This window comes from Mesoplodon densirostris, chromosome 6 (assembly GCF_025265405.1).
Source record: "Mesoplodon densirostris isolate mMesDen1 chromosome 6, mMesDen1 primary haplotype, whole genome shotgun sequence".
Lineage (NCBI taxonomy): Eukaryota > Metazoa > Chordata > Mammalia > Artiodactyla > Ziphiidae > Mesoplodon > Mesoplodon densirostris.
In genome coordinates this window covers 113,871,083-113,897,820 of record NC_082666.1, presented here as the reverse complement: position 1 = coordinate 113,897,820, position 26,738 = coordinate 113,871,083, and the positions used below count along the sequence as shown (strand labels likewise).

The 26,738-nt window shown below is 40.3% G+C and overlaps 1 protein-coding gene across 2 annotated transcripts in view; it reads left to right on the top strand.

Moving 5' to 3' along the window:
• The window catches only part of SYK (spleen associated tyrosine kinase), a 52,452-nt gene that overhangs the window by 20,009 nt on the left and 5,705 nt on the right, over positions 1-26,738 (top strand). The window contains exons 6-10 of one of the 2 annotated variants that reach the window (XM_060101271.1): positions 1,565-1,633; positions 10,478-10,559; positions 11,973-12,150; positions 15,406-15,615; positions 16,459-16,648. In XM_060101271.1, coding sequence (XP_059957254.1) covers positions 1,565-1,633; positions 10,478-10,559; positions 11,973-12,150; positions 15,406-15,615; positions 16,459-16,648 — 729 coding nt within the window. The remainder of the gene's footprint in view (positions 1-1,564; positions 1,634-10,477; positions 10,560-11,972; positions 12,151-15,405; positions 15,616-16,458; positions 16,649-26,738) is intronic. The other variant, XM_060101272.1, reaches the window with a different exon arrangement.

The window sequence follows — 26,738 nt, the reverse complement described above, 5'->3', positions numbered from 1 at the left end:
AATCAGCCTATTTTCAGATCCGAGCTAGCCAACTTAACTTCTTAGCTAGGTTAAAATTCCTCCATTTTCTAAAAGTATACAAAATGACCATGCAACCCAGTGTTAAATCAGAAATATGCCTCCTGGCAGATTTGGGAAATGTAGCATATTGTTCAGGTTCAGTCCTGATCCGTCCATGTGGAGGCATGTGCATGATCCATGTGACCACGTGCATGATGGTGCGGTGAGCCAGGTGTGTAAGACATCTCACTGAGGTAGACCGCCCGACTCTTTTGGTTACATCAACCAAGACATTGTTATCAGAAAAATCACCCTTTCCAGGAAAGCTGCTTTGGCCATACCTTGGTGGAGGAAGGCTTGGGATGGGGATGTTCTGTGCCATCACATGAGAGAAGCCCTTAGAGAAGGATGGAGTCAGGGGCTTGGCCAGAACCCACATCTCCCTCCTTGTCAATAGGAGGTGAGAATGTGGTTTGTCCACACTTCTCCACGTGGGTTTGCCCAACACATGCCTGATACTCCCAAAAAGAGAAAATTCCAGCTCTTTCCTCCCTCCAGACTGTTATGAGTTGACACACAGATTTACACTCCAAGCAGGAATGATGTCCTGCTACTTTAAGGGGGATCTCACTGTGGACATTTGATGCCCTTTAATGCCATCTGTGAGGAATGAAAATTACCCCATCGTGAGCTGTGCACTCTATACCTCACTTTCTGCCTGTTAACACTTAAAATCTGCAAAAGGCGGAATGCCCACTCTGCCCTCCAAGGGGGCTATTGACTTGCTCAGAAGCTGCAGCTACGCTGAACCAGGCAGGTTCTCCAGGCACAGCCCCTGTCCCCAGACTGGGGGAACTGGAGCTTGCTAAAATACCAATGAACTTTGGGATCAACCTCTAAAATATAGCACCTTAATGGAGTCATCATTTTATTTTGCCCTTTATACAGCTCTTGGACCTGGCGAGTCAACTTTAAGGTTGTACCCGTCATGAGACAGGTCCATTTTCCTCTAAGAGGCATGAGGGCTTAGGGCTGAGTACTCTTAAAAGAATATTAAGCCCTCTATTTAACCTTGCATCACCTAATGGCCTCAAGGAGTTGGACATTTTGGAAAAACTTTTTATTGACTAGTGAAAAACATATAGGAAAAAAATGCACGTTCCCTAAGGGCCAAACTCAGTGAATTTCCGCAAACATCATGGAACCAGCACCCACAAGAAATAACAAAATTGGGCATTCAAAATTAGTTTCTTTAGGATGATTTGTCTTGAGTTTGTGACTTAATAATTCTGTATGAAAAGTCGGCTATTGAATGTAAAAGCTCAAATTTATAGCCTTCTATGGAAAATATTGCCCAAGTATTTTTCCAGATCCTTCTGCTCAAGTGGTCAGCTTTTCCTGAAGCCTTTCTAATGCTCATGTGTTGCCCCTAGTGCATCTCATCAACAGAATCTGGAAGGCGTTAGTGTAATTATAGAACAGGTTAAAATAGCATGTCATGTAAGGTAGCCTGTATTTGTTTTCTGACACATTTTTTGTTCCTCTTTGCCGTTATGGTTTCTAGACTTGGTCAGCGGGTGGAATAATCTCAAGAATCAAATCATACTCCTTCCCAAAGCCTGGCCACAGAAAGGTGCTCAAACGTCCCCTGCTTGCTGTCCCTGACTAAGTGGTAGGACAGACCCGCACTCAGCACCCACACTCTGCCTTGTGGCTGCCCACTCCGTGTGCCCTGCTGCCAACCCTCCTGCTGTTCTGGTCTCATGTCCCTGCCATATGTAGCCGTCTTGGGCAGCCCACGCCCTGCTTTCTGTGTGGTCCGAGTCCCTTTCCTGCAAAGTCCATCACCGTGAGTGTGCTCTCTCCGCTACAATGTGCTCTTGGAACTCATTTCAGTCCATGCAATAGGTGGGAGGGAATTCTCATATGGGAAAGTCTTTTCAAAGTGAGCCAGAATCACATGCTGCAGCGTTATGGTAATTGACTAGATAAATTACATGTTGGTGGAAGGAACAGCCAAGGTTGTGTGGATCCTGCCCAGGGACTACACAAGGTCATTGGATTTATAAATATCAAGTGCCACAGTCACTTCATTGTGGCTGTACAGTTCCAACACAAAACTTTATATATAACATGTATAAAGACAAGGTGGAATTTGAGAATTAGAAATGCCATTTTTATTTATGAGAGAGTGAAGCTGACATATAATGCATTTTCATAGTTTGCTATATGATTGAATTATGAAAGAAATAAAAAGAAGTTCCTTTTTTAAAGATTTTCATTTATAATGAATCACCTCCCTCAAAAAATGTATTTATAACTTGTATATGGATTGCTTTTCTTTTTTTACTTTTTAGTTTTATCATTGGGGTTAAAATTGATTATTTTATTAATAAGTCTTTCCATTTTCATATCGGTTGGTATTTTTCCAAACATTTCAGCATATAATTGAGTGTCATTTCATGAAGCAGATTGCCTAAAGTACTAAGTAGAAACAACGGAAATAAAAAGCATAAAAGCCCTGAGATTTTCTTTCCAAGTGGCAGTCATATTCTAGACGTTCTCAATCGTGTTGACCACAGAACAGAGAAGTGAGTTTAGTGTGGTGTTTGAGGGGAAAAGTTATGTGATAAACCTGAATGGAATAACTGTCTGTTTTGATATCATGCTCCCAGTCAGTGTGGATCAGCTCGTGGGAAACATCAGCCATGAGGGGTCATCCCTTTTGGCAGGGGTGTGTGTGTGTGTGTGTGTGTGACAGTGAGGGCTACCCATGCCAATGTGGCATGTTAGGAGTTGAGGACCAGGTTGTCAAGACAATACATGCTCTATGTTGGTGTCCCTTTTGCCCCATGACTTGGTGTTTGATTCAGGCCACCAGGGCCAGTACGTGATTGAGGCTTTGACCTTGAAGAGGTCAGCATTCCCCATGATCAAAGGCGAAACTCATGGAGAGTTTCCACGGTGGCCACCTTCTGGCCCACATGGCTCTCGACCCTTGTTGGCATTCGCCCCTTCTCCTTGGACAGGGCTCACGTGGTTGCCAGGATGGCATCTCACAGGACCATTGTCTGGGGGAAATAGGTCAGATGGTACCCCATCAACTGAGGTGATTCAAAATGTGTTCTGGTTCAAGGTGCCTTCCAATCATGAGTCATCTTTTCAGGAGTCCTGATCAAATGCTGCATTGACGAAGCTTCATAGCACAACTCAGGGAGGGACACTGAGTTGCCCATGCATGGTGCCCCATCAGCAGGCCCAGAACCTTTCGCTCACCTGGCTTCCTTGGCCCCTCCACACACCAGGTCTAACTGGCAGCCATGGAGGAGCCCCCATGGGCGTGGGCCACACCCCTGGCTCCCACCGCTTGTTTCTTCATCGTTCTCTTTATCATGGCCCATAGCTGGTGTGCCAACACATAGCCCTTCACCCTGCACAGTCCCAGAAATGAGCAGTTTCACTGCAGACAGAGTAGACACAGCAATCCACATTTATCTTGATTCTGTGGTTTCCAAGGGCATCATTCAGGGTTCAACCAGGGAAGCATGACCAGTCAGAGATTGATGCGTGAGAGACACACAGCACACTCATGCACATACACACACATGTACATATTTATACATACACACATCTGTATACATGTACACACACACAGATATACAGACTTATCACTAGAACTTGCCTTACGCAACTGTAGGGGCAAGTTCAATGTCCATACAGCAGATCATCAGGAAGGGAGGATGAGCAGGGTGGAAGCACTCAGGGAAGAGCCAAAGCTGTCATTCACAGCCAGCCAAGGGTCAGTCACCCCTCTCCCCTTGGTGCGCTTTCTCTCTCAGGAAAGCCTCAATCTCTCCTAAGGACTCTTGACTGATTAAGCCAGGCCCATCTAGGATAATCTCCTTAAATTAAATCAGCAAATTAAGGATTTTAATTACCTCTTCAAAATCCCTCCACAGCAGTACCAAGATCACAGTTTGATTCATTAACACAGGAATATCATTCAGGCTAGCCAGGTTGACACATCAAAATGCCATCACCCCAGGAAACAGTAACCCAGGTCTGTGAGGAGACAGGCCCCACTCCCACCCCTGTCCTTGTCCCAAGCAGGCTGAAGCCAGCTCAGGGCACCCACAGTGACTAAAGAAATATACAGAAAATAAGTTTTAGTAGATCTTTAAATTAAAGAAGAACATGTCTAAGGAAAGTTGAAGAAAATATCAGTAAGACTGCCTAAAAATAAAATATGTGTGGATAAGAACCATAACATCATCAAAAGAAACATAATAAACTTGGAATAATTATTAGTAATGATGATACATATATAAGGTTAATATCTTTAATATGTAAGGAGTTTCTATAAATCAATAAAAGTTTTAACTAACAGATTAATGGGCAATAGTTTATAGTAAAGCAAACATAAATAGCTCTTAAACATAGGAAAAGCTGTTCCATTTCATATAAGAGAAATGCAAGTTAAAACTGTGGGGCTCCCTTATGTCTGCCTGTGAAACTGATCCAAATAAACAAGCTTGGTGACACCACACAACAAGGCTGTGGTAAGCACAGCTGTAATTTATTGGAGAAGTGTAAAATGGTACAATCTCTAAGAAAGGCAATCTCACAACATCCATCAAAATTGAGAGTACATATAACCTCTTAACTACAATTTTACTTCTAAGTATTTATCATACAGATATTCTTGCATTTATGTGTAATCGTGTATATATGAAAATGTTTATTCTAATGTATCATTGAAAAAATCTGGAAATAATTTAAAAGTCAAGCAATGAGAAATAAATGAAATCAGCTACAATAAAATTCATACTGTGATGGGTAGCTGAGATCTAGAATTGTTTCCAAAATACAATGTTAATTGAAGACAACAAAGTCATGCACATATATATGTGCTGATATAGTGTAGAATGTTCCAGAAGAATACAGAAAATACTGATAACACTAGTTGCCTTGGGAGTAGGAAATGAGGTGTCAAGCAGACCCACTTTTCATAGTTGTGCCTTTTAAAATTTGCCCCTCCTAAATTATTTAATCAATTTTAAAGGATAATTAAATATTAGAAACTAATCTGATTAATACTGTGGAAATACTTTTCTGGCTAAAAGAGGACTGTTGTCTATTTATTTTTAAAGCATGCTACTGCTGTTTCTTTTTTTAATTTATTATTTATTTATTTATTTATTTTAATTTTTTGGCTGCATCGGGTCTTAGTTGCGGCACGTGAGCTCTTTGTTGAGGCATGCAGGATCTTTCATTGCGGTGCGCAGGCTCTCGTTGTGGTGCATGATCTTCTCTCTAGTTGTGGCACGGGGGTTTTCTCTTCTCTAGTTGTGGCGCGCAAGCTCCAGAGCACGTGGGCTCTGTAGTTTGTGGCACGCAGGCTCTGTAGTTGAGGCGTGTGAGCTCAGTAGTTGTGGTGCACGGGCTTAGTTGTCCCAAGGCATGTGGGATCTTAGTTCCCTGACCAGGACTGAACCTGCGTCCCCTGCACTGTAAGGTGGATTCTTTACCACTTCCCGGGACCACCAAGGAAGTCCCTATGTAAATTTATAACAATTTTGAAGTATGCATTGAATTTTCATAAATATCAAAGATATCAAGAGTTAATTGATAAAGGAAGGATTGTGTGATTTAAGCAATGGATTAAAAATATTTTAATTGCTCACCAGAAATATTTTAGGAGAACTAATACTTATGTTTTCACAAATAGAAGGGGAATTTTCCATTATTTAACCAGTCATGAGAAAAGACTGTGGGAATTATGTCAGATATCCCATTTGTTAAGCTAAGGTGTAAATAATTTTCTTGAATTTGTTAATTTGATCAATATAAATAGTTGTTTTTAATAATTCAGACACAAAATGGACATGTTAGAACTTGACTTAACTCTAGCATGTAGGTAGTTAATGACAAGTGTTTTTTGATTTGCAGAATATTATTAATCAGATAATTTGAAAGTCCATAATAAAAACTTTAGGGCAGGTGTATTTTTCTTCTCTTTAGAGATCAGTACGTTTTAACACTTAAAAATATAAGTGGATTTAACTGAAAAATAAAAGTATAAGTCACCTTCTCCTTACCCCTTGCCATCACTTACTCTAAGGACTTGTAGTCCTTACAGGAATAAAATTTCTCCTGTTACTAGCCTTGGAATATTTTTCTTTGCTACTTTAAGTGCATAAACCTATCCTATTAAGGATGATTGGCAGAGTTGGAGCAACAGCAGCCTTAGAGACTGTGCTTCTGTTTCACAGTTCAAAGGCACAGTCTCTAACATGAGACATAGCATTCACATTTATCTTAGTTGTGGAAAAGGGTTCCAGAATTTCAAGTTAAAACCCATTTTACATGTTTTATTCCAACACATACATTGCTGGTTGGAATATTTTAAGACATTTTCATACACGATTCACTAGTGTTCAGCTGGGAGAGAGAAAGAAGTTCTTAAGTCATACCCATTTACTTGGTAATGTGGGAGCAGTGGACCAGACCCCTGAGAAAATATTTTCACATCATTATAAAGGGCCAGATTTTAGATCTTTGCTTCTAAGGTGAGGGAAGATTAATTATGAAGGTGAAGTGTTTATTTTCATGGATCTGAAGCAAACCTAAGATTATCTCATACCCTGGCCAAGAAGAGTCTGCCTTCACCTGTGGAACCTTAGTCCCCATTGGGACCACGGTCATTTCACCAGAGACCAGAACCATGTCTGGTTTGGGCAGCCAATATTTCTGAAGCCTACTGGCTCTTTTTGTCACTTCAATTGTGACAAATATGTTGTCATCTTTATTACTGCTGTTGCCTGATTTGAAAATGTCTTTTAAGAAGTCTAAAAATTAAAGTCTATAAATGGCCATCAGAACACCTAGCAATACTCCCCAATCAGGAAACTCTGAATTAACCTACCAGCTCCATAAGGGCAATATTTTTTTCTCTCTTTTGTTCACTTCTGAATGTGCACTTCTTAGAAACCGGCATGGAAAGAATATTTGTCAAATATATATCCTACTTGCAGTTAAGCCTGGTCAGTCAGAGATCACAAATCATAATTTATAACTGAAACAAATATTCTTTTTATTGTTGTGGAGTGATCTGTTTTTACCTGCATTTGCAAAACTTAAAGAAAAATCGCAAATTGCACTTTGGAAGGTGGAAAGCTAAGGTAGCTAGTGCCATCTAGTGGTGTCCTGCAGCTTGGACTTCTGTTTCGAATACCAGCAAAAATGGGGAAAAAAGCAACAGTCAACATTTCATTTATACCTTGTTCTCTGTGTAGAAAAGGGGATGCTATTGATTAGGGCAGAATAAGTTATCAAATACAAAGAAGAAAGAATAATGACAAGTGATAGACTGGAACAGCAAACTGGACCAGCAGTATGTTTTTCATTAAATTAAAATTTCTTTAAATTCTAAGTATTAACAATTCTTTGATAATTTATCATTTTGCCTTAGAGCTCGTTCTTTACAAAGTCCTCAAGTTCTTCTTTTCAACTGAGCATTTGATTCCAGAGGGCTTTTGTCATTGTTTTACTAATGGCATATTCACCGAGTACTCTGGGAAGGATGAAACTTGTATTTTCTATCGTCATCTTCATATAAAGTCAATACTACCCTTTTAACAGACACAGCAGAAAACCTCCCACTTCTTCCAAAGAACAGTCTCTCAAGTGTACTTCCATCCTTTGTCCCAGTCAGGGCAGGGAGGGCCTAGGGGTCCACACAGGGAGCTAATGTGGTTATTGAGAGAAATTCAAGGCTCAGGCTGCAAAGGCTCATAGTCAAGGGGTGGTCCATGTGGGCAGCGTTGAAATGAAGTCCTGAACCACCACAGCTTAAAAGATGGGACCCAACCTTTCAAAGAAGACCCCTAACCCGTTTCCTTATCCATAGCCAAGACAGATGAGGGGTGAGCACCACACAGCTAATCAGAGTGTACATTACTCTGTCCAGGGCTTTAGGCAAACTGTGTCCGTCCCAACTGATTCTTACTCCTCATGTCTTAGTATCCTTTTCAGTACTTTTTACACCCCGACCTCTGTTTTTAAATTCTCCCCCATAGGATTCATATGACAGGTAATTGCATTTTGAGTTCATTGTAACAGCCTTTATGAAGTCCTCCTGCTCTGGAGAACATTCCATCAGGGTGGAGAGGCTGTAGCCCCAGGATACATCTCTAAATGAACAAAGGGTGGGAGGTCTTCCAGTCAAGAGAAGGGGTGCTGGTGCCCTCTCTTTGTCCCTGATGGTTGGTCCTGGTGTCTTAAAGTTTTGTCTCTTTGGATTCAGAACCTCCCTACCTCGAGGGGAAATCAGAGAAATTGAAATGATAGTCAGTGTGAACCTAAAAGAGATCTTTTTTTAAAATTTGAAAACTATTTCCATCTTGGAGTTTGATTGCCAGAGGGAACTGAGCAGAGCAGGAGGATGGCAAGCGTTGGGAATTACCTAGTTTCTCCTAGGACAGTTCTGTTGAGACAGGATAATTCTTTTATAAATGAGACGTGAGCTCACAGCACGTCCGATAATCTTGTAATTATATGTAAATTTTTAAAAGTGGTATATTGTCATTTGGAATTATCTACACCTATTCTTTGTTAATATAAGAACTTGAGAGAGAATTCACTTTTAAATCACATTAGTTTACACTTCACATCTCCCAGTTTGAAGGGTATCTCCATTCATTCATTCATTCATCATGTGTTTGTTGAACCCATTTTTGTTTAGCATCAGTGGTGGGTTGAGAGAACCAAATTTAGTAGAAAAGCTCTAATTCAGTGAATAAATGACTATGCCCCCTGTAACTTATATTCTGTTTTCATTCTTGATATATCATAGCTACTTCTATTAAACAGTTTGATAAGAATGCTGAGACAGTCGTCAGAAAATGGATCCAATGACATCCCATTGACACATAAGAGCGAATGTCCTGTAGGCTGTCAAAAGGGCCTTTGCCCAGTGAGCAGTGGCTCTGTAGAGCTCGGTAGGCAGCAGGAAGGCTTGGAGACAAGTGGACACGTGGCAGCAGTGATGTATTGTGACCTTGTTACTGTACTTTTGGTTCCCGAGCTTGGGATATCAGGAAGACAGCAGAAGATTCAGTGTGTGCCGGGAGATAAGTGACTGTGTAAGATTAAGCTTACTGTCTCTGTTTCTTTAAATTTCTCCAAAATCTGGCAGTATCTCATTCCTTCGTGGCCAGTGTTTGGGCACTGCTAAGGTAAATAGATATATAAAATTTCCACTCACTCATGCCAAAAAAATAGTTTGAATCGTGGTTTTCCCATGAACCAAATTCAGTAGCAATACCCTTGTTTTAAGTTGGGGTGAAGGTGGATCAGACAGACTTTGAGATAGAGACTTTCAGAAGGGAAAGGATATAGGAATGTAACAGTGGATTTTCCCCCCATTATTTCATGCTGCAAACTGTTGCAAATTGAATAAATAATAGGGAAGGTTGCCATTAATAATGGCCAGCAAGGCTTTGTCTCCATATGCTCCAGTTACCTGCTCTGGCTACAAGGAAGAATTACTTTCCTTCTGGCTAGCAAAAAGAGGCTTCCCCAGGCTTCCCTGGTGGCGCGGTGGTTGAGAGTCCGCCTGCCGATGCAGGGGACATGGGTTCGTGCCCCGGTCCGGGAAGATCCCACATGCCGCGGAGCGGCTGGGCCCGTGAGCCATGGCCGCTGAGCCTGCAGGTCCGGAGCCTGTGCTCCGCAACGGGAGAGGCCACAGCAGTGAGAGGCCTGCCTACCGCAAAAAAAAAAAAAAAAAAAAAGAGGCTTCCCTATCTCACAGGGTCCATGATCATGATGATGATTATGACAATGATGAAGATCAACAGCAGGGGCAGTGGACCCTGGGCTGCTGGCAACCGCTTCCTCTTGGGACCTCTAGCTTACTGACCAGTGCTACCCTCTGGCATCTACCCAAAAGTTGCTACATCTCCATGGATGATAAAGAGATAAGAGGTTACTAGGAAGGCATAGATATTTGGAGTTGGGGAGTGGGTGAGCGCAGCTGGTGGATACCTAATGTTTCTTTTTAAATCACTTCCCTACAATATAAAATTAAAGAGAAAGAAGTAATGGAGGAAAACAAATCCAAAGGGTTGAGAATCTTCAGCATCTTTTAGCAAGTGGAAGTAGGATTTGAAAGGGCATGTAAGTAGGAAGGAATACCACCCAAACAGTTATGATTAATTCTCTCACAATGGGACCCCTGCCTGCCCCTTTCTTTGTGGGAGCAAGAGCTTTATTTTACCCTCACAGCATCCCATCAGTTGCCCGAAGAATGAGATAAGCCATGTCGTTGTTTTCCTATCTCTTTTCCTAGTTCCTTCCTTTGTCTTCCCTGCTTAAGTTAAAATGTGATTATTTGGAAATAAAAATAATTATGCAGATCAACTCAACAGTGTTAATCCCTGAAGAAAAGTGAGCTGTTATCATTTGTGTGCCTCAGGGCTCCTCATCCCAAAAGCCAGAAAGTTCGGTGACGTTCAACCCTTATGAGCCAGACCGAGGGCCCTGGGCCAACGAAAGAGGTGAGAGACGCACCTTTAGTCCCTGGGTGTTACAGAACTGTCTCCCACAGTCCCTTGCCAATTGCAGGGTGGGCTCACCCCACTGTCAGCAGCTGTAACATAGCACTGGTTAGCAGCAAGTGGTCCTGTCATCTAGTGGCAGGGGACAGATGCCACGTGTCTGTGAGCAGTGCTGTCTGTTGGATGAAATGGTCTGTACAGCTTCCCTCACAATAAATTGGCCACGTTGAAAATATCCTTCAATCCTGCTGCTTCAGGATTTCTCACCTCTTGCAACAATAACTGATACTACTCAGAGTTTCCATTTCTAAGATCCTGTTCTTGGAAAAATGTCTGTGTTCAGGAATACGTTTCAGCAAGAGGTGCAGATATAAATGGGTGACTGGTAAAAACTGAAGGAATGTCTGAGTTGTTGGAATTCAACACAGTTCAGGGAATTGTAGTGGTTCTGTGAGGCCAGGAGAGGATAGGATTCAGGGAGGCACCCCCTCAAACTCAATAGGCCTCTACTAGACTGATCAGAAATGGGGCCTCTGGGTGACCTTCTTAGGTTTTCTAGGTGGCCCCAGGTTTTTTTTAATTGGTGAACTTGGTCTGTTTAATGCTACAAAAAAAAAGCACCCCCAAACTTAGTAGCTTAAATCAACAACAATCATTTAATTATCTCATGCAGATCATGAATCTGGACAAGGCTGAGCTGGTCTGTGGTGGCTCAGGGCCTCTTAAAGGGAGATTGGGGGTGGAGCTGGGCGAGCAGTGGGTGGAGACCGTGGTGAGACTGGGGCCGGGGCTCCGGTGGGTGACCAGCATCTCCTTGTCTCCACAGAGCCTCGGAGGCTCTCAGTCTGGTCTCTTCGCCTGGGCTGGCTGGAACATTCTCACAGCATAGAAGGGGTCAGGGCAGTTGGACAATTGCATAGCATCTGAAGCTTCAAGAGGCAGATTTCTAGCAACCCAGGCAGAAGGTGCATGACCTTTTAGGACCTTGCCTGAGTATATCACAGACATCACTTCTGCTATACTCTATTGGTTGACATGATTACAAAAGCCACTGAGGTGAGGTGACATAGATTCCACCTCTCAGTGAAGGAGGGTCACAATTTTCAGACATAGTTTAAAGCCACCATGGCCCATTAGGAGGGCCCCATCTGTCTTTGCCTCTGGCAGGAAGACCCTTTCTCGATGTTCATTAGTGCAAGAACAGGGGTCAAGTACAACAGGGATGAAGAGCTTTTTCCTACCCTGCTACCAGCTGCCTTGAGTGCCTTGAGCGCTCACAGACACCATAACTGCCCAAGGTAACCAAGGTCTTAAAAGGCAAGCTGTGAGCCCAGGAGGTAGAGGTGGGGGGGACGATGGCAGTTTCATGGGGGATCCAGCCCCAGGGTTGTGCATTTCTTGACTGCGTTGCAGAAGCCCAGAGAGAAGCCTTGCCCATGGACACCGAGGTCTATGAAAGCCCCTATGCAGACCCCGAGGAGATCAGACCCAAAGAGGTCTACCTGGACCGGAAGCTGCTGACCCTGGAGGACAAGGAACTGGGCTCTGGGAACTTTGGAACGGTGAAGAGGGGCTACTACCAGATGAAAAAGTAAGTCAAAGCTGTGCCCCGTCACAGCACACTCATTCTCATGTGAGCTTACATTCTAGAAACTACCACATATACATGTATTGTGTTTATTTAATCTCAAATGCAAAATTTAACCTGGCATGGCTAAATCCTTTGTTATCAGCAGTGTAGTTTTTGTTCATTTCTGGTACAATTGAAGTGAAATCATCCATTATATATATTAACTGTGTATGTAATAATTATATACATATTAGTTTAGATGTATTATGTGTCCCTTCCAGAGGATTAGAAAATAGAAACAAGCAAAATATAAGAAAATAAAAACATCCTATTTTACCACTCAAACACCACTACTGTTAACAAACGTGTCTATATGTTTTTGGATCTTTATATGTACACACATGCACATATGTACTAATTAATTAAAATGCAATCATTCAATGATAACCCAGTGTTTTCACTTATTTTCTTTGATTTTTAAAAATTGTGTCTCATTTCCCTTAACCAGAAAATTCTTGATTACAAATATCCTTAGCATAATTATTTGCTTTATCCTGTAATTTCAAATAATAGTATATATTACATAACACTTAGAATTGCTAAATTACTAAAAATCTCTTTGTACTTCATTTGGTCTTTAGAAGGCATCCAACAGGGAATGTTCAGTAAAAGTACTGGTTCCTAAGTACTTTGAAAAATACTGGTTTCTAAAGTCCTTTGAAACAAATCTTCTCTGAAAATCTGTTTGATAGGAATATAATTGGGTTTGGTTGTTTGATGCTATTTTAAATTTAAGGAATTTGTGAAAATTTTTTTTCTTGACCCTTGAATCATGTAAATGACTCAAGGGTCAAAAATATAGACAAAAGTATGCACAGAAACTTATGCTTTTAATCCTGCCCCTTCCACCATATGTGTGTGTGGATACATGTGTGTGTGTATATATATATATATATATGTGTGTGTGTGTGTGTGTGTGTATGTGTGTATGTATATATATATATGTGACGGCTATGCTTATTTTAAAATATATGTGTATACATATATATATCACAGTTATTTTGTAAAATGAATATAAATTATCCTGTATTAAGGTATAAATTTTCTCAACTAGTTTGTGATACTCAAATTCCTTGCTTAATTAAATATATAAATTAACATAGATATAACTATAGATACATAATTTCAGCCAGAGATTTGGGGAGAGGAGAGGCCATATAGGTGAATTGGGGGCAAAATGATGTCTTTACAATACTGAGTCTTCCAATCCATAACAGTGACCCATCCTTCCATTTACTTGGGTCTTTTATTTCTCTGAGCAGAGTTGTTTAGTTTTTTTGTGTAGAGGTCTTGTACAACTTGTTTGTTGGATTCATTCATAGGTATTTAGTATTTTTGATGTTAATATATGTGGTATAATTTAAAATTTTTTACTTGTTATTCCTTGGCATTGCTTGAATGCAGGAATATGACTGGTTTAGTCTGTTGGCCTTATACCCAGCAACTTTGCTTAAAGTCCCCTATTATTTCTCACTTATTATTTCCAGTAGTTTATCTATGTATTCTTTGACCCAGAAATAGATCAGCTATAAATAACAACAGTTTTATTTCATCCTGTCCAATCCTTATATTTTTATATTTCTTCCTTGCCTTATTGTACTAACTAGGAACTGTGGTTCAGTGTTGAATAAAAGTGGCAGTAGCCTCATTCCTCCTTCCTGATTTCAGGGGGAAAACTTTCCACATTTCACCATTAGGTTTATAGCTACTGTTTGTCAGATTATGAAAGTTTCCTTCTATTCTACTTTTCTGAGGGATTTGTTTTTAATCCTAAATGTGTATTACATTCTTTGTGTGTACTTTTTCTCCTCTGCTGCTAGGACCACAGGCTTTTTCTCCTTTATTGTGTTCATGTGGTGAATTATACTGATTGACTTTCAGATGTTCAACCCACCTTGCATTCCTGGAATAAACCCATCTTGTTCATGAATTATATATTCATCATATCTTTTTCATAAATCACTGAATTTAATTTATTAATATTTCCCTTTGAATTTTTACATCTACATTTGTGAGGGATATCAGTAAATTATTTTCTTGTAATTTCTCTTTTTTTTTATGAGGTTAATGTCATCCTCATAAAATGAGTTGAGAAGTTCCCTTCCTCTTTTTGTTTCTGGAAGAGTTTGTGGGTGTTCTTGCTTCCTTAAACATTGGGAAGAATCAAGAGGTTGTTGCTTGTTAATTTTTACCCCTACCTCACACCATACATGAAACCAGTTCCAGGTGGATGGCAGACTGAAATGTGAAAGGTAAAACAATAAACTATCTAGAGATAGCATAGGATAATATTTCCTTGGTCTCAGGAAGAGGATGCAGGGGGCTCCTAGGGTGCTGGTGATGCTGTGTATCTCTATCTGTGTAGGAGCTATAGCATGTGTCCAGTGTGTAAACACTCTTCTGAGTTCTGCACTGAAGTTGTATATTCTTTTCTGAATGTATGTCAGACTTAGTCTGTTACTCTGTTATTTTACCTATTTTATGGGATAGTTCTGTTTTTATTCTCCCATTTCAGAGTTCAACAAAAGAGGTATATTTCTTGTATTTGTGGGAACTGTATCATGGAGAGGTGCAGTTTCTCAAATCATATGTACTTAAGTTCCATTCATTTATTTAAGTCCCACTATATCAGAATATTTTCAAGAGTTGAAACATGACCCAGGTGATGTTTTTATTAGAAAATGGAAAGTAATTAGTTTTTTTAAACTTGTTGAAGTGTGCTTAAAATTAGCAAAGCTCAGTTTTTAAAAGTGTTTTATATATTATGAGCTTTAACAGTATATGTTTTTTAATTCTCCAGCTAGAAATTCATTGTAACATATATTAAAGGCATGTTGTATTTACATACATTACACATAATCTGAGTTGAAAAATCTCAAGATGTTACTGGAATTCATGTATGTTATAGTTTGTAAAGTTTGTTAGAAAGTTATTTAAATATTCTGCAATGTGTTGGCTTTCTGCTTGGTTGGGGCATTCTTCAGCACTCTCCCATTATTTTTAACCAATTGGGTGTTACTCTCTTTGTCTATAAAATGAGAGAACATGATTGGAAAATTACTCATGTATAACATGCCTTCTTAAGACGCATTTCCATTCTGTGGCAGATATTTCTATAACATCATTTCTAGCATAGGAATTATGCTTCATGAAAGATAGTTACCTACATGTGAGCCACTTTGAAAAGTTTCTTATGTGTTGTGCTTTCTTTTGCAGAGTTGTGAAAACAGTGGCTGTGAAGATCCTGAAAAACGAGGCCAATGACCCCGCTCTTAAAGATGAGTTATTATCAGAAGCAAACGTCATGCAGCAACTTGACAACCCTTACATTGTGCGCATGATTGGGATATGCGAAGCCGAGTCCTGGATGCTGGTTATGGAGATGGCGGAACTTGGTCCACTCAACAAATATTTACAGCAGAACAGGTATCCTTAGGTACCCAAGAAGCTCATACTGTGAGGGGCAGGGCCCACCTGCCCAGTGCACATCATAGCCTGATTTCTACAGGAAGCCTTGTCTCCTCCCACACCTTCCCAGGGTTGGTCCACACTCAGGGAGACAAGAGAGCTGTAGTCTTTGGATCAAGTGCTCTTTAGTTCTTAATGTGTAAAGAAAATCTCTAATCCAACAATTTGCTCTCCTTTGCTCACTCTGTACTGGCCTGGTGATAGAATCAGCCTTAGACTATCTTGGCAAGCAGTCTCCCCTCACCAAGCAGAACAAACATGCTCTTTTAAAAGAAATATTTAAATAAACATTTTATAAAAGAAAACAGTGATATTTTACTTGTCTGGCTGACCTCTACATTCCCTTGAGTAATTACTTCTGAAAACATCCATTGCTATTAGTTGATTACAACCATCGATGGAGTAATCATTCTGTGCTCATCTCCAGCCATGGTTGAGATGGAGGAACTCACGTGGCATAAGTCATAATAATAGCCACTGATTACTTTATCCCATTTGCTACATTATGTTTATACTTAACTGAGACTCAGGGTTGGCTTTGCTAGCTGTCCAATATTGGAAGAGGGATTCCAACTGAAGCCTGGCTCTTGGTGAGCCAGGTCTGACCACCCCATTATACTGCTTTTCATGCAATTCAAAGCATACCTTGAAAATTCTACCAGCTGAACACCAGTCACCACCATTTGTGACTCTTGCTTAAGAAGAATAGGAAGTGAGTGGGTTCATATTCTGTGTGCATGGTTGGTTGTTCTAAAATGGACTCTTGTTCACTATCACTAATAACACATTTGTGACTTTCAGGCATGTCAAGGATAAGAACATCATAGAGCTGGTTCATCAGGTGGCTATGGGAATGAAGTATTTGGAAGAGTGCAATTTTGTGCACAGAGATCTGGCTGCAAGAAATGTATTGCTGGTTACTCAACATTATGCCAAGATCAGTGATTTTGGACTTTCCAAAGCACTTCGTGCTGATGAAAACTACTACAAGGTAGGAACAACTTAGCCAGTATTCAGAGCATCAGGTAGTAGAAATCAGAAATGCAAATGTATGTTTTCTTAATTTATTATGGTAGGGTTTCAAGAAGCAATTTCCCTATTTAAAAATAACTATGTAAGAAATTTTCTTCTTAAGCTTTGATTCTATTGTTTAAAGAAATGGAAATACTCTAATATGTCACAACTTGGGATTTACTCAGAATAGTATCTTCCAAACTATGTTCCTTGGAGCAATAGGGAATCAAGGTATTAATGATGATTCATTTGGAAAAAGACAAGAATAGAATTCCTTTGTTAAATTGTTTTGGAAAATATGCGTTGAACAAGTTGACTCTTGCAGGACTTTTCAAAGCTCCTCTCTGAACCCTCAAATGAACTAATAGCAACTAAAAGAAGGGAAAAAAATAAGAAAGTGCCGTCCTCATATGAATTCAATCACAGTCTGTATGTAGAGTCTATGTTGATCAATTAGAAGATGTACTAGGATTGAGACCAGGTGGTGGAAGAGGGTACCAAGGATAGATTCCCACCTCTTCAGGTCCCTAGGAATGTCCAGCCACCTCAGAAATAGACAGCATACCCTGAAGATCTAACTAGTGAATGGCAGGATGGGATCTGTGGGGTTGTCCTGTGTGCCACACCCTGGAGTGGCTGGAGAAATATGCCTAAGTATCCACACCTACCCACCCACCCTTTCTCTGAGAGCCAGGTGTGGGTATGACAGGTAGCAGCAAATAGCAGCTCTTGGTCAGCTAAGGGTCAGCACAAAGGTACGAGCAACAGTAGCAGAGCTCCCATCACAGCTCCTCACTCCATTCTTCATAGAGAAGCTGGCCCCAAAGCAAAGCTGCTTCAGAAATGAGCCATCATGAGAAAAGTATCAAGTGAGCCCTTTGCAGGGACTGCTGGGAGATGGAGCAAAGGGAACAATAGCCTAGAATAACAACCACACATGCACACCAGAAAAAAATAGATTTTATGTTGAAGACACTTTGTAACACGCACTTCATCAAGATAATGAGAGAGAAGAAAATATAGACTAAAACAAGGACTCAAAGAGGAGACGAAGAAGTTGAGATAACAAATAATCCCAAAACTTAGTGCATTAAAACAATGCCAAGCATTTATTTACACACAGTTCTACACTGTAGGCAGAGCTTGGTGGAAATGGTGCATCTCTGCTCCACACAGTGTCTCAGGAGGTGGTTCCAAGGGGGCAGAGGATTTATTTCCACTCTGCTCACTCACACAGCTAATAACTGATTTGACATGGGCTGTGGTCTGGGACCTCCACTGGGCTGTACCCATTAAACAAAAACTTAACTACATGTGGCCTCTCCATGTGCCCCTGAGCTTACTCACAGCATGGCAGCTGGGTCCTAAGAGCAAGTTACTCAAGAGGCAGGAAGTGGAGGCTGCCAGGCTCCTAAGTTCAGGGCCCAGGAACTGACTCAGAGTCATGTCCACTTATTCTATTGGTCAGAGCAGCCACAGACCACCCCTATTCAAGGGAGTGGGGAGGAATGTCAAAGAACACGAGGGCCAATTTTTTCAACTGCCACAGATATTAAACAACATACCATTGAAAGTAAACCAGTGAAACTCTGAAAATCAGTGGGGAAGAAAATATAGAAGGCAGTATAGAAGTAAAAGGCAAAGGATCAGCAACAAGACGATGGAGTAGGAGACCCCAGCTGCTGTCCCCCAACAAAGATCAACAGTTAGACAGCGATCCATGAATGAAACAGCTCTGGGAGAATGCTGGAGTCCACTTAAGAAGCTTTAGCAGCACAGAGGAACGAAAAATCTGAGAATAACTACATAAAAAGGGAAGGAACAGTAGCTTAATTTTGCTTGCATCATCCCATCCCTCAGGTCAGCACTGCTCAGTGGAGGCAAGAATCCAGCTAGAAAGAGTTCTCTTCACCAGGAAGGGGAAAGCAGGGTGAGCAACCAGCTTCCCCAGCCTTTTGGAGCAGTGCACGAAGGACCTGCTTCAGTGTCACCCAACCCAGAGGCCAGCAAAGCTGAGCTGTCTAGAGACAGCTAGGAACAAGGAAGAAGGGAGAAGAGTGGGGGCTACCACTATCAGCTACACAGCAGGAGTGAGCATGGTTCCTGGTGACCTACTCTGCCAAGGGACCCCAGCAGCCTTCACTACTGAGGGCTTCAACCGCCCTTGCAGATGCTGCAGCTCCCCCCAGCTTTGATCACGCAGGATCTCATCATGGACTCCCCACAGATTTCACTGCTGAGGGTTTTTGCCCTACAGGTTTTCTAATTCACCAGCCACCTGAGTCCCTCCCTACTCCCCCCACCTCACCCAGTGGGGAGCAGGATCCATGCCAGCAGCCCGCTCCAGCTGCTGCAGCTGCTTGCTTGCAAAGTGGCAGCCTGGACCCCAATGGCTGATCCCCACCAGCATGTGTGCACTCATGGCTATCTTCTGTAGCTGTGCACCTACACACTGCCAGCTCAAATCCCATTACTGGCCTCCACTGCTGTGCATGTACCTGGGATGAGCCTGTGCAGCTGCAGGAGTGCACTCTGACAGCCAAGGTCCCTATGGCATCTTGTGGGCTTGGATATGGCCCTGTCTCCTGTCACTGGCCTGCACCACTGGGCTCACCAGCAGCTGTGTACTTACACACCGTCAGCCCAACTCCCATCACCTTTAGTGCCATGCATGTACCCACGGCAAGTCTCTGCAGCCACAAAAGGGCATGTCTGTAGCCCAGGGTCACTGCAGCTGCTAGTGCACCCACAGTTGGCCTCAACCTATGCTGCTAGGCCCAGCCCTTGCCACTATGTGTTTTGCAGCCAGCCCCAGTCACTACAGAGGCAGCTGCAGCCAGCCCCCACAGCTGAGTATATGCACACCACTGGCTCTGGCCACTGCCGATACCTGCCTGGCCCCTAGCTGCTGGGCCTGGAGGTACCACTGAGGACCCCAACAGCCCTTGCAGCCACTGCAGATCCCCTGTAGCTATTGCCAAGGAGCACGCAGTTGTTGTTTTGAACCACAGAGATGTAAGCAAGTGAGACATCAAGCCCTACCCCCAGACCTGGAGCCATCACATACACTTGCACTTGATGTCCTGTACCATAGACCAGCAGTCCCCAACCTTTTTGGCACCAAGGACCAGTTTCATGGAAGACAGTTTTTCCACACACCAGGGGTGGAGATGGTTTGGGGATGATTCAAGCACATTACATGTATTGTGCACTTTATTTCTATTATTACTACGTTGTAATATATAATGAAATAATTATACAACTCACCATAATGCAGAATCAGTGGGAGCCCGGAGCTTGTTTTCACTTGCCACTCATTGATAGGGTTTTGATATGAGTCTGCAAGCATTGATTTATTATGGGCTCTGTGCAGTCAAACCTCTCTGCTAATGATAATCTGTATTTGCAGCCACTCCCCAGAGCTAGCATCACTACCTCAGCTCCACCTGAGATCATCAGGCATTAGATTCTCATACGGAACATGCAACGTAGATCCCTTGCATATGCCGTTCACAGCAGGGTTGTGCTCCTATGAGAATCTATGCCGCCATTGATCTGACAGGAGGCAGAGCTCAGGCGGTAATGCGAGCCATGGGGAGCGGTTGTAAATACAGATGAAGCTTTGCTCGCTTGCCTGCTGCTCACCTCCTGCTGTTTAGCCCAGTACTGGTCTTTGGCCCAGGGGTTGGAGACCCATGCCCTAGACCCAGGGTCAAAGTGTGCTCCAGCATGCTCCCACCCACAGGTGAAAGTCTTTCCTTACTGAAGTCAGCCCATACAGTCTGGAAGAGGTGGCTGCATCTTCAAATGTACATATGACTACACAAGGCTTCAAGGATCATGAAGAATCAGGGAAACATGACACAACCAAAAGAACATGGTAAACTTCCAATAACTGAACCAAAAAAAATGGAGATACACAGATTGTCTAACAAATAATTCAGAATAATTCTTCTGCTCAGAGAGCTACAAAAGAACACAGATAAACAATTTAATAAAAATCAGAAAAACAGTACAAAAACAAAATAAGTTCAACAAAAACATAGAGAACATAAAAGAGTAGCAAACCGAACTTTTGGAGTTGTACAATAAAAAGACTGAACTGAAGAATTCAATGAGAGTTTCAACCACAAACTGGACCAAGCAGAAGAAAGAATCAGTGAAGTCAAAGACAGATCATTTGCAATTAGCTAGTCAGAGGAGCAAAAAGGAAAAAAGAATAAAAATAAGTGAGGAAAGCCTACGGGACTTATGGGACACCATTAAGAGAAACAAGTTATATATTTCTTAAGTCCAAGAAGAAGAGAGGGTGAAAGAGGCAGAGAACTTATTTTTTTAAATAATGGCTGAGACTTCCCAAATCTGAGGAGAGATTTGGACATCCAGGTTCATGAAGCTCATAGGTCCCCAGATAAATTCAATTCAAATAGATCTTCTCCAAGACACAGAATAATAAAATTGTCAAAAATCAGACAAAGAGAGAATCTTAAAAGCAGCAAGAGGAAAAAAAGCTTGTCCCTTACAAGGGAGCTCCCCATAAGGCTACCACCAGATTTCTCAGCAAAAACCTACAGGCCAGGAGAGAGTGGAATGATACATTCAAAGTTCTGAAAGAAAAACATTGCCAACCAAGAATACTTTATGTCCCAAAACTGTCCTTCAGAAAGGAAGGTGAGATAAAGACTTTCTCAGGCAAACAAAAGCTGAGAGAGTTTATCACCACTAGATCTTCCTTACAAGAAATTCTGAGTTCTTCAAGCTGAAATAAAAGGAAGCTAATTAGTAACATGGAAGCATATGAAAATATAAAACATACTGATAAAGGTAAGTATATAGTCAAATTCAGCATACCCCATTACTATAATATGGTGTTGTGTTAATCACTTAATGCTGATATAAAGATTAAAGGACAGAAGTATTAAAAATAGCTATAGCTACAATAATTTGTTAATGGATACACGATATAAAAAGACATAAATTGTGATATCAAAAACATAACATGGGCTTCCCTGGGGGCGCAGTGGTTGAGAGTCTGCCTGCCGATGCAGGGGACACGGGTTCATGCCCCGGTCTGGGAAGATCCCACATGCCGTGGAGCAGCTGGGCCCATGAGCCATGGCCACTGAGCCCGCGCGTCCAGAGCCTGTGCTCTGCAATGGGAGAGGCCACAACAGTGAGAGGCCCACATACCACAAAAAAAAAAAAAAAAAAAAAAAAACATAATATGTGGGGAGGAGTACAAGGGTAGAGTTTCTGCATACAATCGAAGTTAAGCTGTTATCACCTTAAAATAGACATATTTATAAGATGTTTTATGTAAGCCTCAGGGTAACCACAAGGCAAAAACTTGCCATAGATACATACAAGATAGAGAAAAGGGAAGCAAAGTATACCACTATGGAAATTCATCAAATCAAAAAAGAAGACAGTAAGAGAGGAAGAAAGGAGCAAAATAACTTTAAAACATCCAGAAAACCGTAATACGGTATTAGTAAGTCTTTACCTATGAATAATTACTTTAATTGTAAATGGATGAAATTTTCCAATCAAAAAGCATAGAGTGACTGAATGGACAAAAAAAAAAAAAAAGTCAACTATATGCTGCCTAAAAGAGACTCATTTCAACTTTAAGGACACAGAAAAACTCAAAGTGAAGGGATAGAAAAATATATTCCATGCAAATGTAAACCAAAAAGTAGCGGGTATACCTATGTTTATATAAGACAAAACAGACTTTAATCCAGAAACTGATGCAAGAGACAAAGGAGGTCGGTCATCTTATAATGGTAAAGGGGTGAATTCATTAAGAAGATAAAATAATTGTAAATATACATGTATCCAACATTGGAAAACCTGAATATATTAATCAAATATTAACATATCTGAAGGGAGAAATAGATAACGATATAATAATAGTAGCAGTCTTCAATACCCCACTTTTAACAATGGATAAGTCACAGAGACAGAAAATCAATAAGGAAACATTGGACTTGACCTGTGCTTTAGACCAAATGGACCTAACAACACCAGTCCTTCTCAAACTATTCCCAAAAATGGAAGAGGAGGAAATACTCTCAAATTCATTTTTCAAGGCCAACATTATCCTGATACAAAAGCCAGATAAAAGGAAAGAAAACTATAGGCCAATATCCCTGATGAACATAGATGCAAAAATTCTCAACAAAATACTAGCAAACTAAATTTAACAACACGTTAAAAAGATCATACACCATGGTCAAGTGGGATTTATTCTTGAATTCAAGGATAGTTCAATATACTCAAATCAATAAATGTGATACCCCACATTAATAGAGTGAAAGATAAAAATCATATGGCCATCTTATTAGGTACAGAAAAAGCATTTGACATAATTCACATCATTTCAAGGTAAACAGTCTCAAAAAAGTCAGTATAGAAGGAACATACCTCAACACAATAAGGGCCGTGTATGGCAAGCCTACAGCTAACATCAGACTCAGTGGAGAAAGGTTGAAAGTTTTTCATCTAAGATAAGGAATAAGACAAGGGTGCCCACTCACACCACTGATTAAACAGTACTGGAAATCCTAGCCAGAGCAATTAGGCAAAAAAAAAAAAAAAAAAAAAGAAAGAAAGAAAGAAAAGAAGAGAAATAAAAGGCTTATAAACCAAAATTACCTCATCTCTATTTGCAGATGACATGATCTTATACAGTTGACCCTTGAACAACACAGATTTGAACTGTGCAGGTCCACTTACACATGGATTTCTTTCACTAGTATGTACTATAGTACTACACAATCCACTATTGGTTGAATCCATGGATGCAGAACCGTGGATACAGAGGGCCAACTGTAAGGTTATATATGGATTTTTGACTGTGTGAAGTGTCGGCACCCCCAACCCCTACATTGTTCAAGGGTCAACTGTATATAGAAAACCCTAAAGACTCCCTCAAAAAACTGAAAACTAATCAACAAATTCAGTAAAATAGCAAGATACAAAATCAACACACAAAAAGCAGTTGCATTTCTATACACTAATAGTGAACTATCCAAAAAAGAAATAAAGGAAAAAAAATCTCATTTACAATTGCATCAAAGTAATAGAATACTTAGGGATAAATTTAACCTAGAAAGTGAAAGATCTACATACCAAAAATAAGACATTGATGAAAAAAATTGAAGAAATGGAAAGATAACCTGCGTTCATGGATCAGAAGAGTTAATATTGTTAAAATGACTACACTACCCAAAGCCATCTATAGATTCAATACAAATCCCTACTAGAATTCCAGTGGAATTTTTCACAAAAATAGAAAAATAATCCTAAAATTCATATGGAACCCAAAAAAACCCTGAACAGCCAAAGCAATCTTGAGAAAGAACAAAGCTGAAGGCATTATGCTTCCTGATTTCAAATTATGCTACAAAACTGTTGTAATCAAAACAGTGTGGTACTGACGTAAAAACAGACACATAGATCAATGGAAGAGAATCAAGAAACTAGAAATAAACCCATGCATATATAGTCAACTAATATTTGACAAGAGAGTCAAGAATGTTAAATGGGGAAAAAATAGTCTCTTCAATAAATAGTGTTGAAAAAACTGGATATTCACATGCAAAAGAATGAAATTGGACTTCTATATTATAACATTCACAAAAATTAACTCAAAATGGATTAAGGACTTGATTGTAAGACTTGAAACCATAAAACTCCTAGAAGAAAACATATGGGAAAAGCTCCTCAGTGTTGGTCTTGGCAATGATTTTTTGGATATGACACCAAATGCACAAGCAACAAAAGCAGAAATCAACAAATGGGACTACGTCAAACTAAAAAGTTTCTGTACAACAAAAGAAACATCAACAGGATGAAAGGTCAACTACAGAATGGGAGAAAATATTTGCAAACCATCTATCTGATAACTGGTAATTATCCAAAATATATAAGTAACTCATACAACTCAATAGTAAAGCCCCCCAGATAATCAGATTTTTAAATGGGCAAAGGACCTGAGTAGAAGTATTCTATTTTTTTCTATATTTCTATGACAAAAGAAGACATTCAAATGGCCAACAAATACATGTAAGGGTATTTGAAATCACTAAGCATTGGAGAAATGCAAATCAGAGCCACAATGAGATGTCTCTTCATACCTGTTAAAATGGCGATCACCAAAAAGATAAGAGATAACGAGTGTTGCTGAGGATATGGAGAAAGGGGAATCCTTGTACACTGTTGATGGGAATGTAAATTGGTGCAGCCACTGTGGAAAGCAGTATGGAGTTTCCTCAAAAATTAAGAATAGAACTACCATATCATCTGGCAATCCCACTTCTGTATATATATCCAAAGGTAATGAAATCACTATCTAGTAAAGATATCTTTACCCCTATGTTCATTGCAGCATTATTTACAATAGCCAAGACATGGAAACAACCTAATATCCATCAATAGATGAATGGATAAAGAAAATATGATACGTGTTATGTGTGTGTGTGCATGTGTGTGTGTATGTGTGTGTTGGCTTAAAACTGTAGACAAATATATGGGATATATTCAGACTTAAAAAAAGAAGGAAATCTTGCCATTTGCAATAACATAGATGGACCTTGAGGGCATTTTGCTGAATGAAATAAGTCAGAGAAAGACAAATACTGTATGATATCATTTATATGTGGAATTTTAAAAAGCCAAACTCATAGAAACAGAGAGTAGATTTTGGTTGCCAGGGTTTGGGAGGTGGGGGAAATGAGAAGATGTTGGTCAAAGGGTACAAAGTTCTAGTTATAAGAGGAATAAATTCTGGGAATCTAATCTGCAGCTCGGTGCCTAGAGTTAAAAGTACTACATTGTATATTACTTGGAAGTTACTGAGAAAGTAGATCTTAAGTGTTCTCACCATTACAACAGCGACAAGAAAAATCAGCAGTTTTGTCAGGTGAAGGATGTGTTAACTTACCTTATGTTGTAAACATTTTGCAATATATACGTGTCTCAATCATCATACTGTACAAAAAAAAAGAAGCCATGTTAGAAGCAGCTAAAAGAGACTGAACACACATGAAAAGATGGGAACATGGAGAATTTCTTTAAGAAAACAAAGTAAAATGGAAAACATTAAAGAGTTAAGCAAGATTAAAGAGAAATGATAGTGATGAAAGCAAATTAGCTCAGTGCTCAGAGAACTGTGCATGACAGCGTGAATTTGTGCAGCAGGACTGTAAATGCAAATGCCCTTTAATCCAGCAACTCCTTACAAGTACTCTACACACAGGGCAGATACACACTGTCAGTAATGTTCATTCTAGCATGATGTGTAGTAGCAAAAATCAGGAAATGACTTAATGACCTCTCAGTAGGAGGCTGGTTAAATCTGTTGTAGCAGATTTATGTGAAGCATACAATTAACTCTCCTAAAAGTGACTTTCTTTGCATGTGCTGACATAGACATATATCTATGACACATGGTTAAGTAGAAAAATTAAAAAGTGCAAAATGTATATACCTATAGCTTGATTACCCCTCAAGAAAGCATATATTACCAGTTTATACTTATATGTAGATTTTTCTGGAAGGATTCAAGAAAAACGATCAAATGTCTCTCTTGGTGAGGATTTGGAGTTTGTGGTGGAGAGAGATTCCCTTTTCATCATATTTAGGATTTGTCAAAGGTTTATCTTGTGATCGGCTTAAAATTCAGAATAAACTTGAAATAACACACATGACTAGATTGTTCACAACTTTTGAAATCAAAATCTAAAAATAATACATAACATGAATGAGACAGACGTATAAGCAGTGTGTCATTTAGAGAAGTGCCCTAGCACCTGTGGTCTCAGATTGATATCCCCGAGTTGTCTCCTCTGGCCACTGTAGGGCAACTCACCTCCCTCCCTCCACTTCAAGAGATGTCACCCAGGTTAGAGTGACTTCCATGGGAGGTATCAAGACTTCACTACACCACGCTGAACCCTAAGCCCCAAAGAAAGAGTTTTGCTAGGCAAGATTTTTATCTCTTTACTAGCACTTGCTTTTTTAAATTAGAAAGTTTACAACTTTGTTTTAAATGATACTAGCAA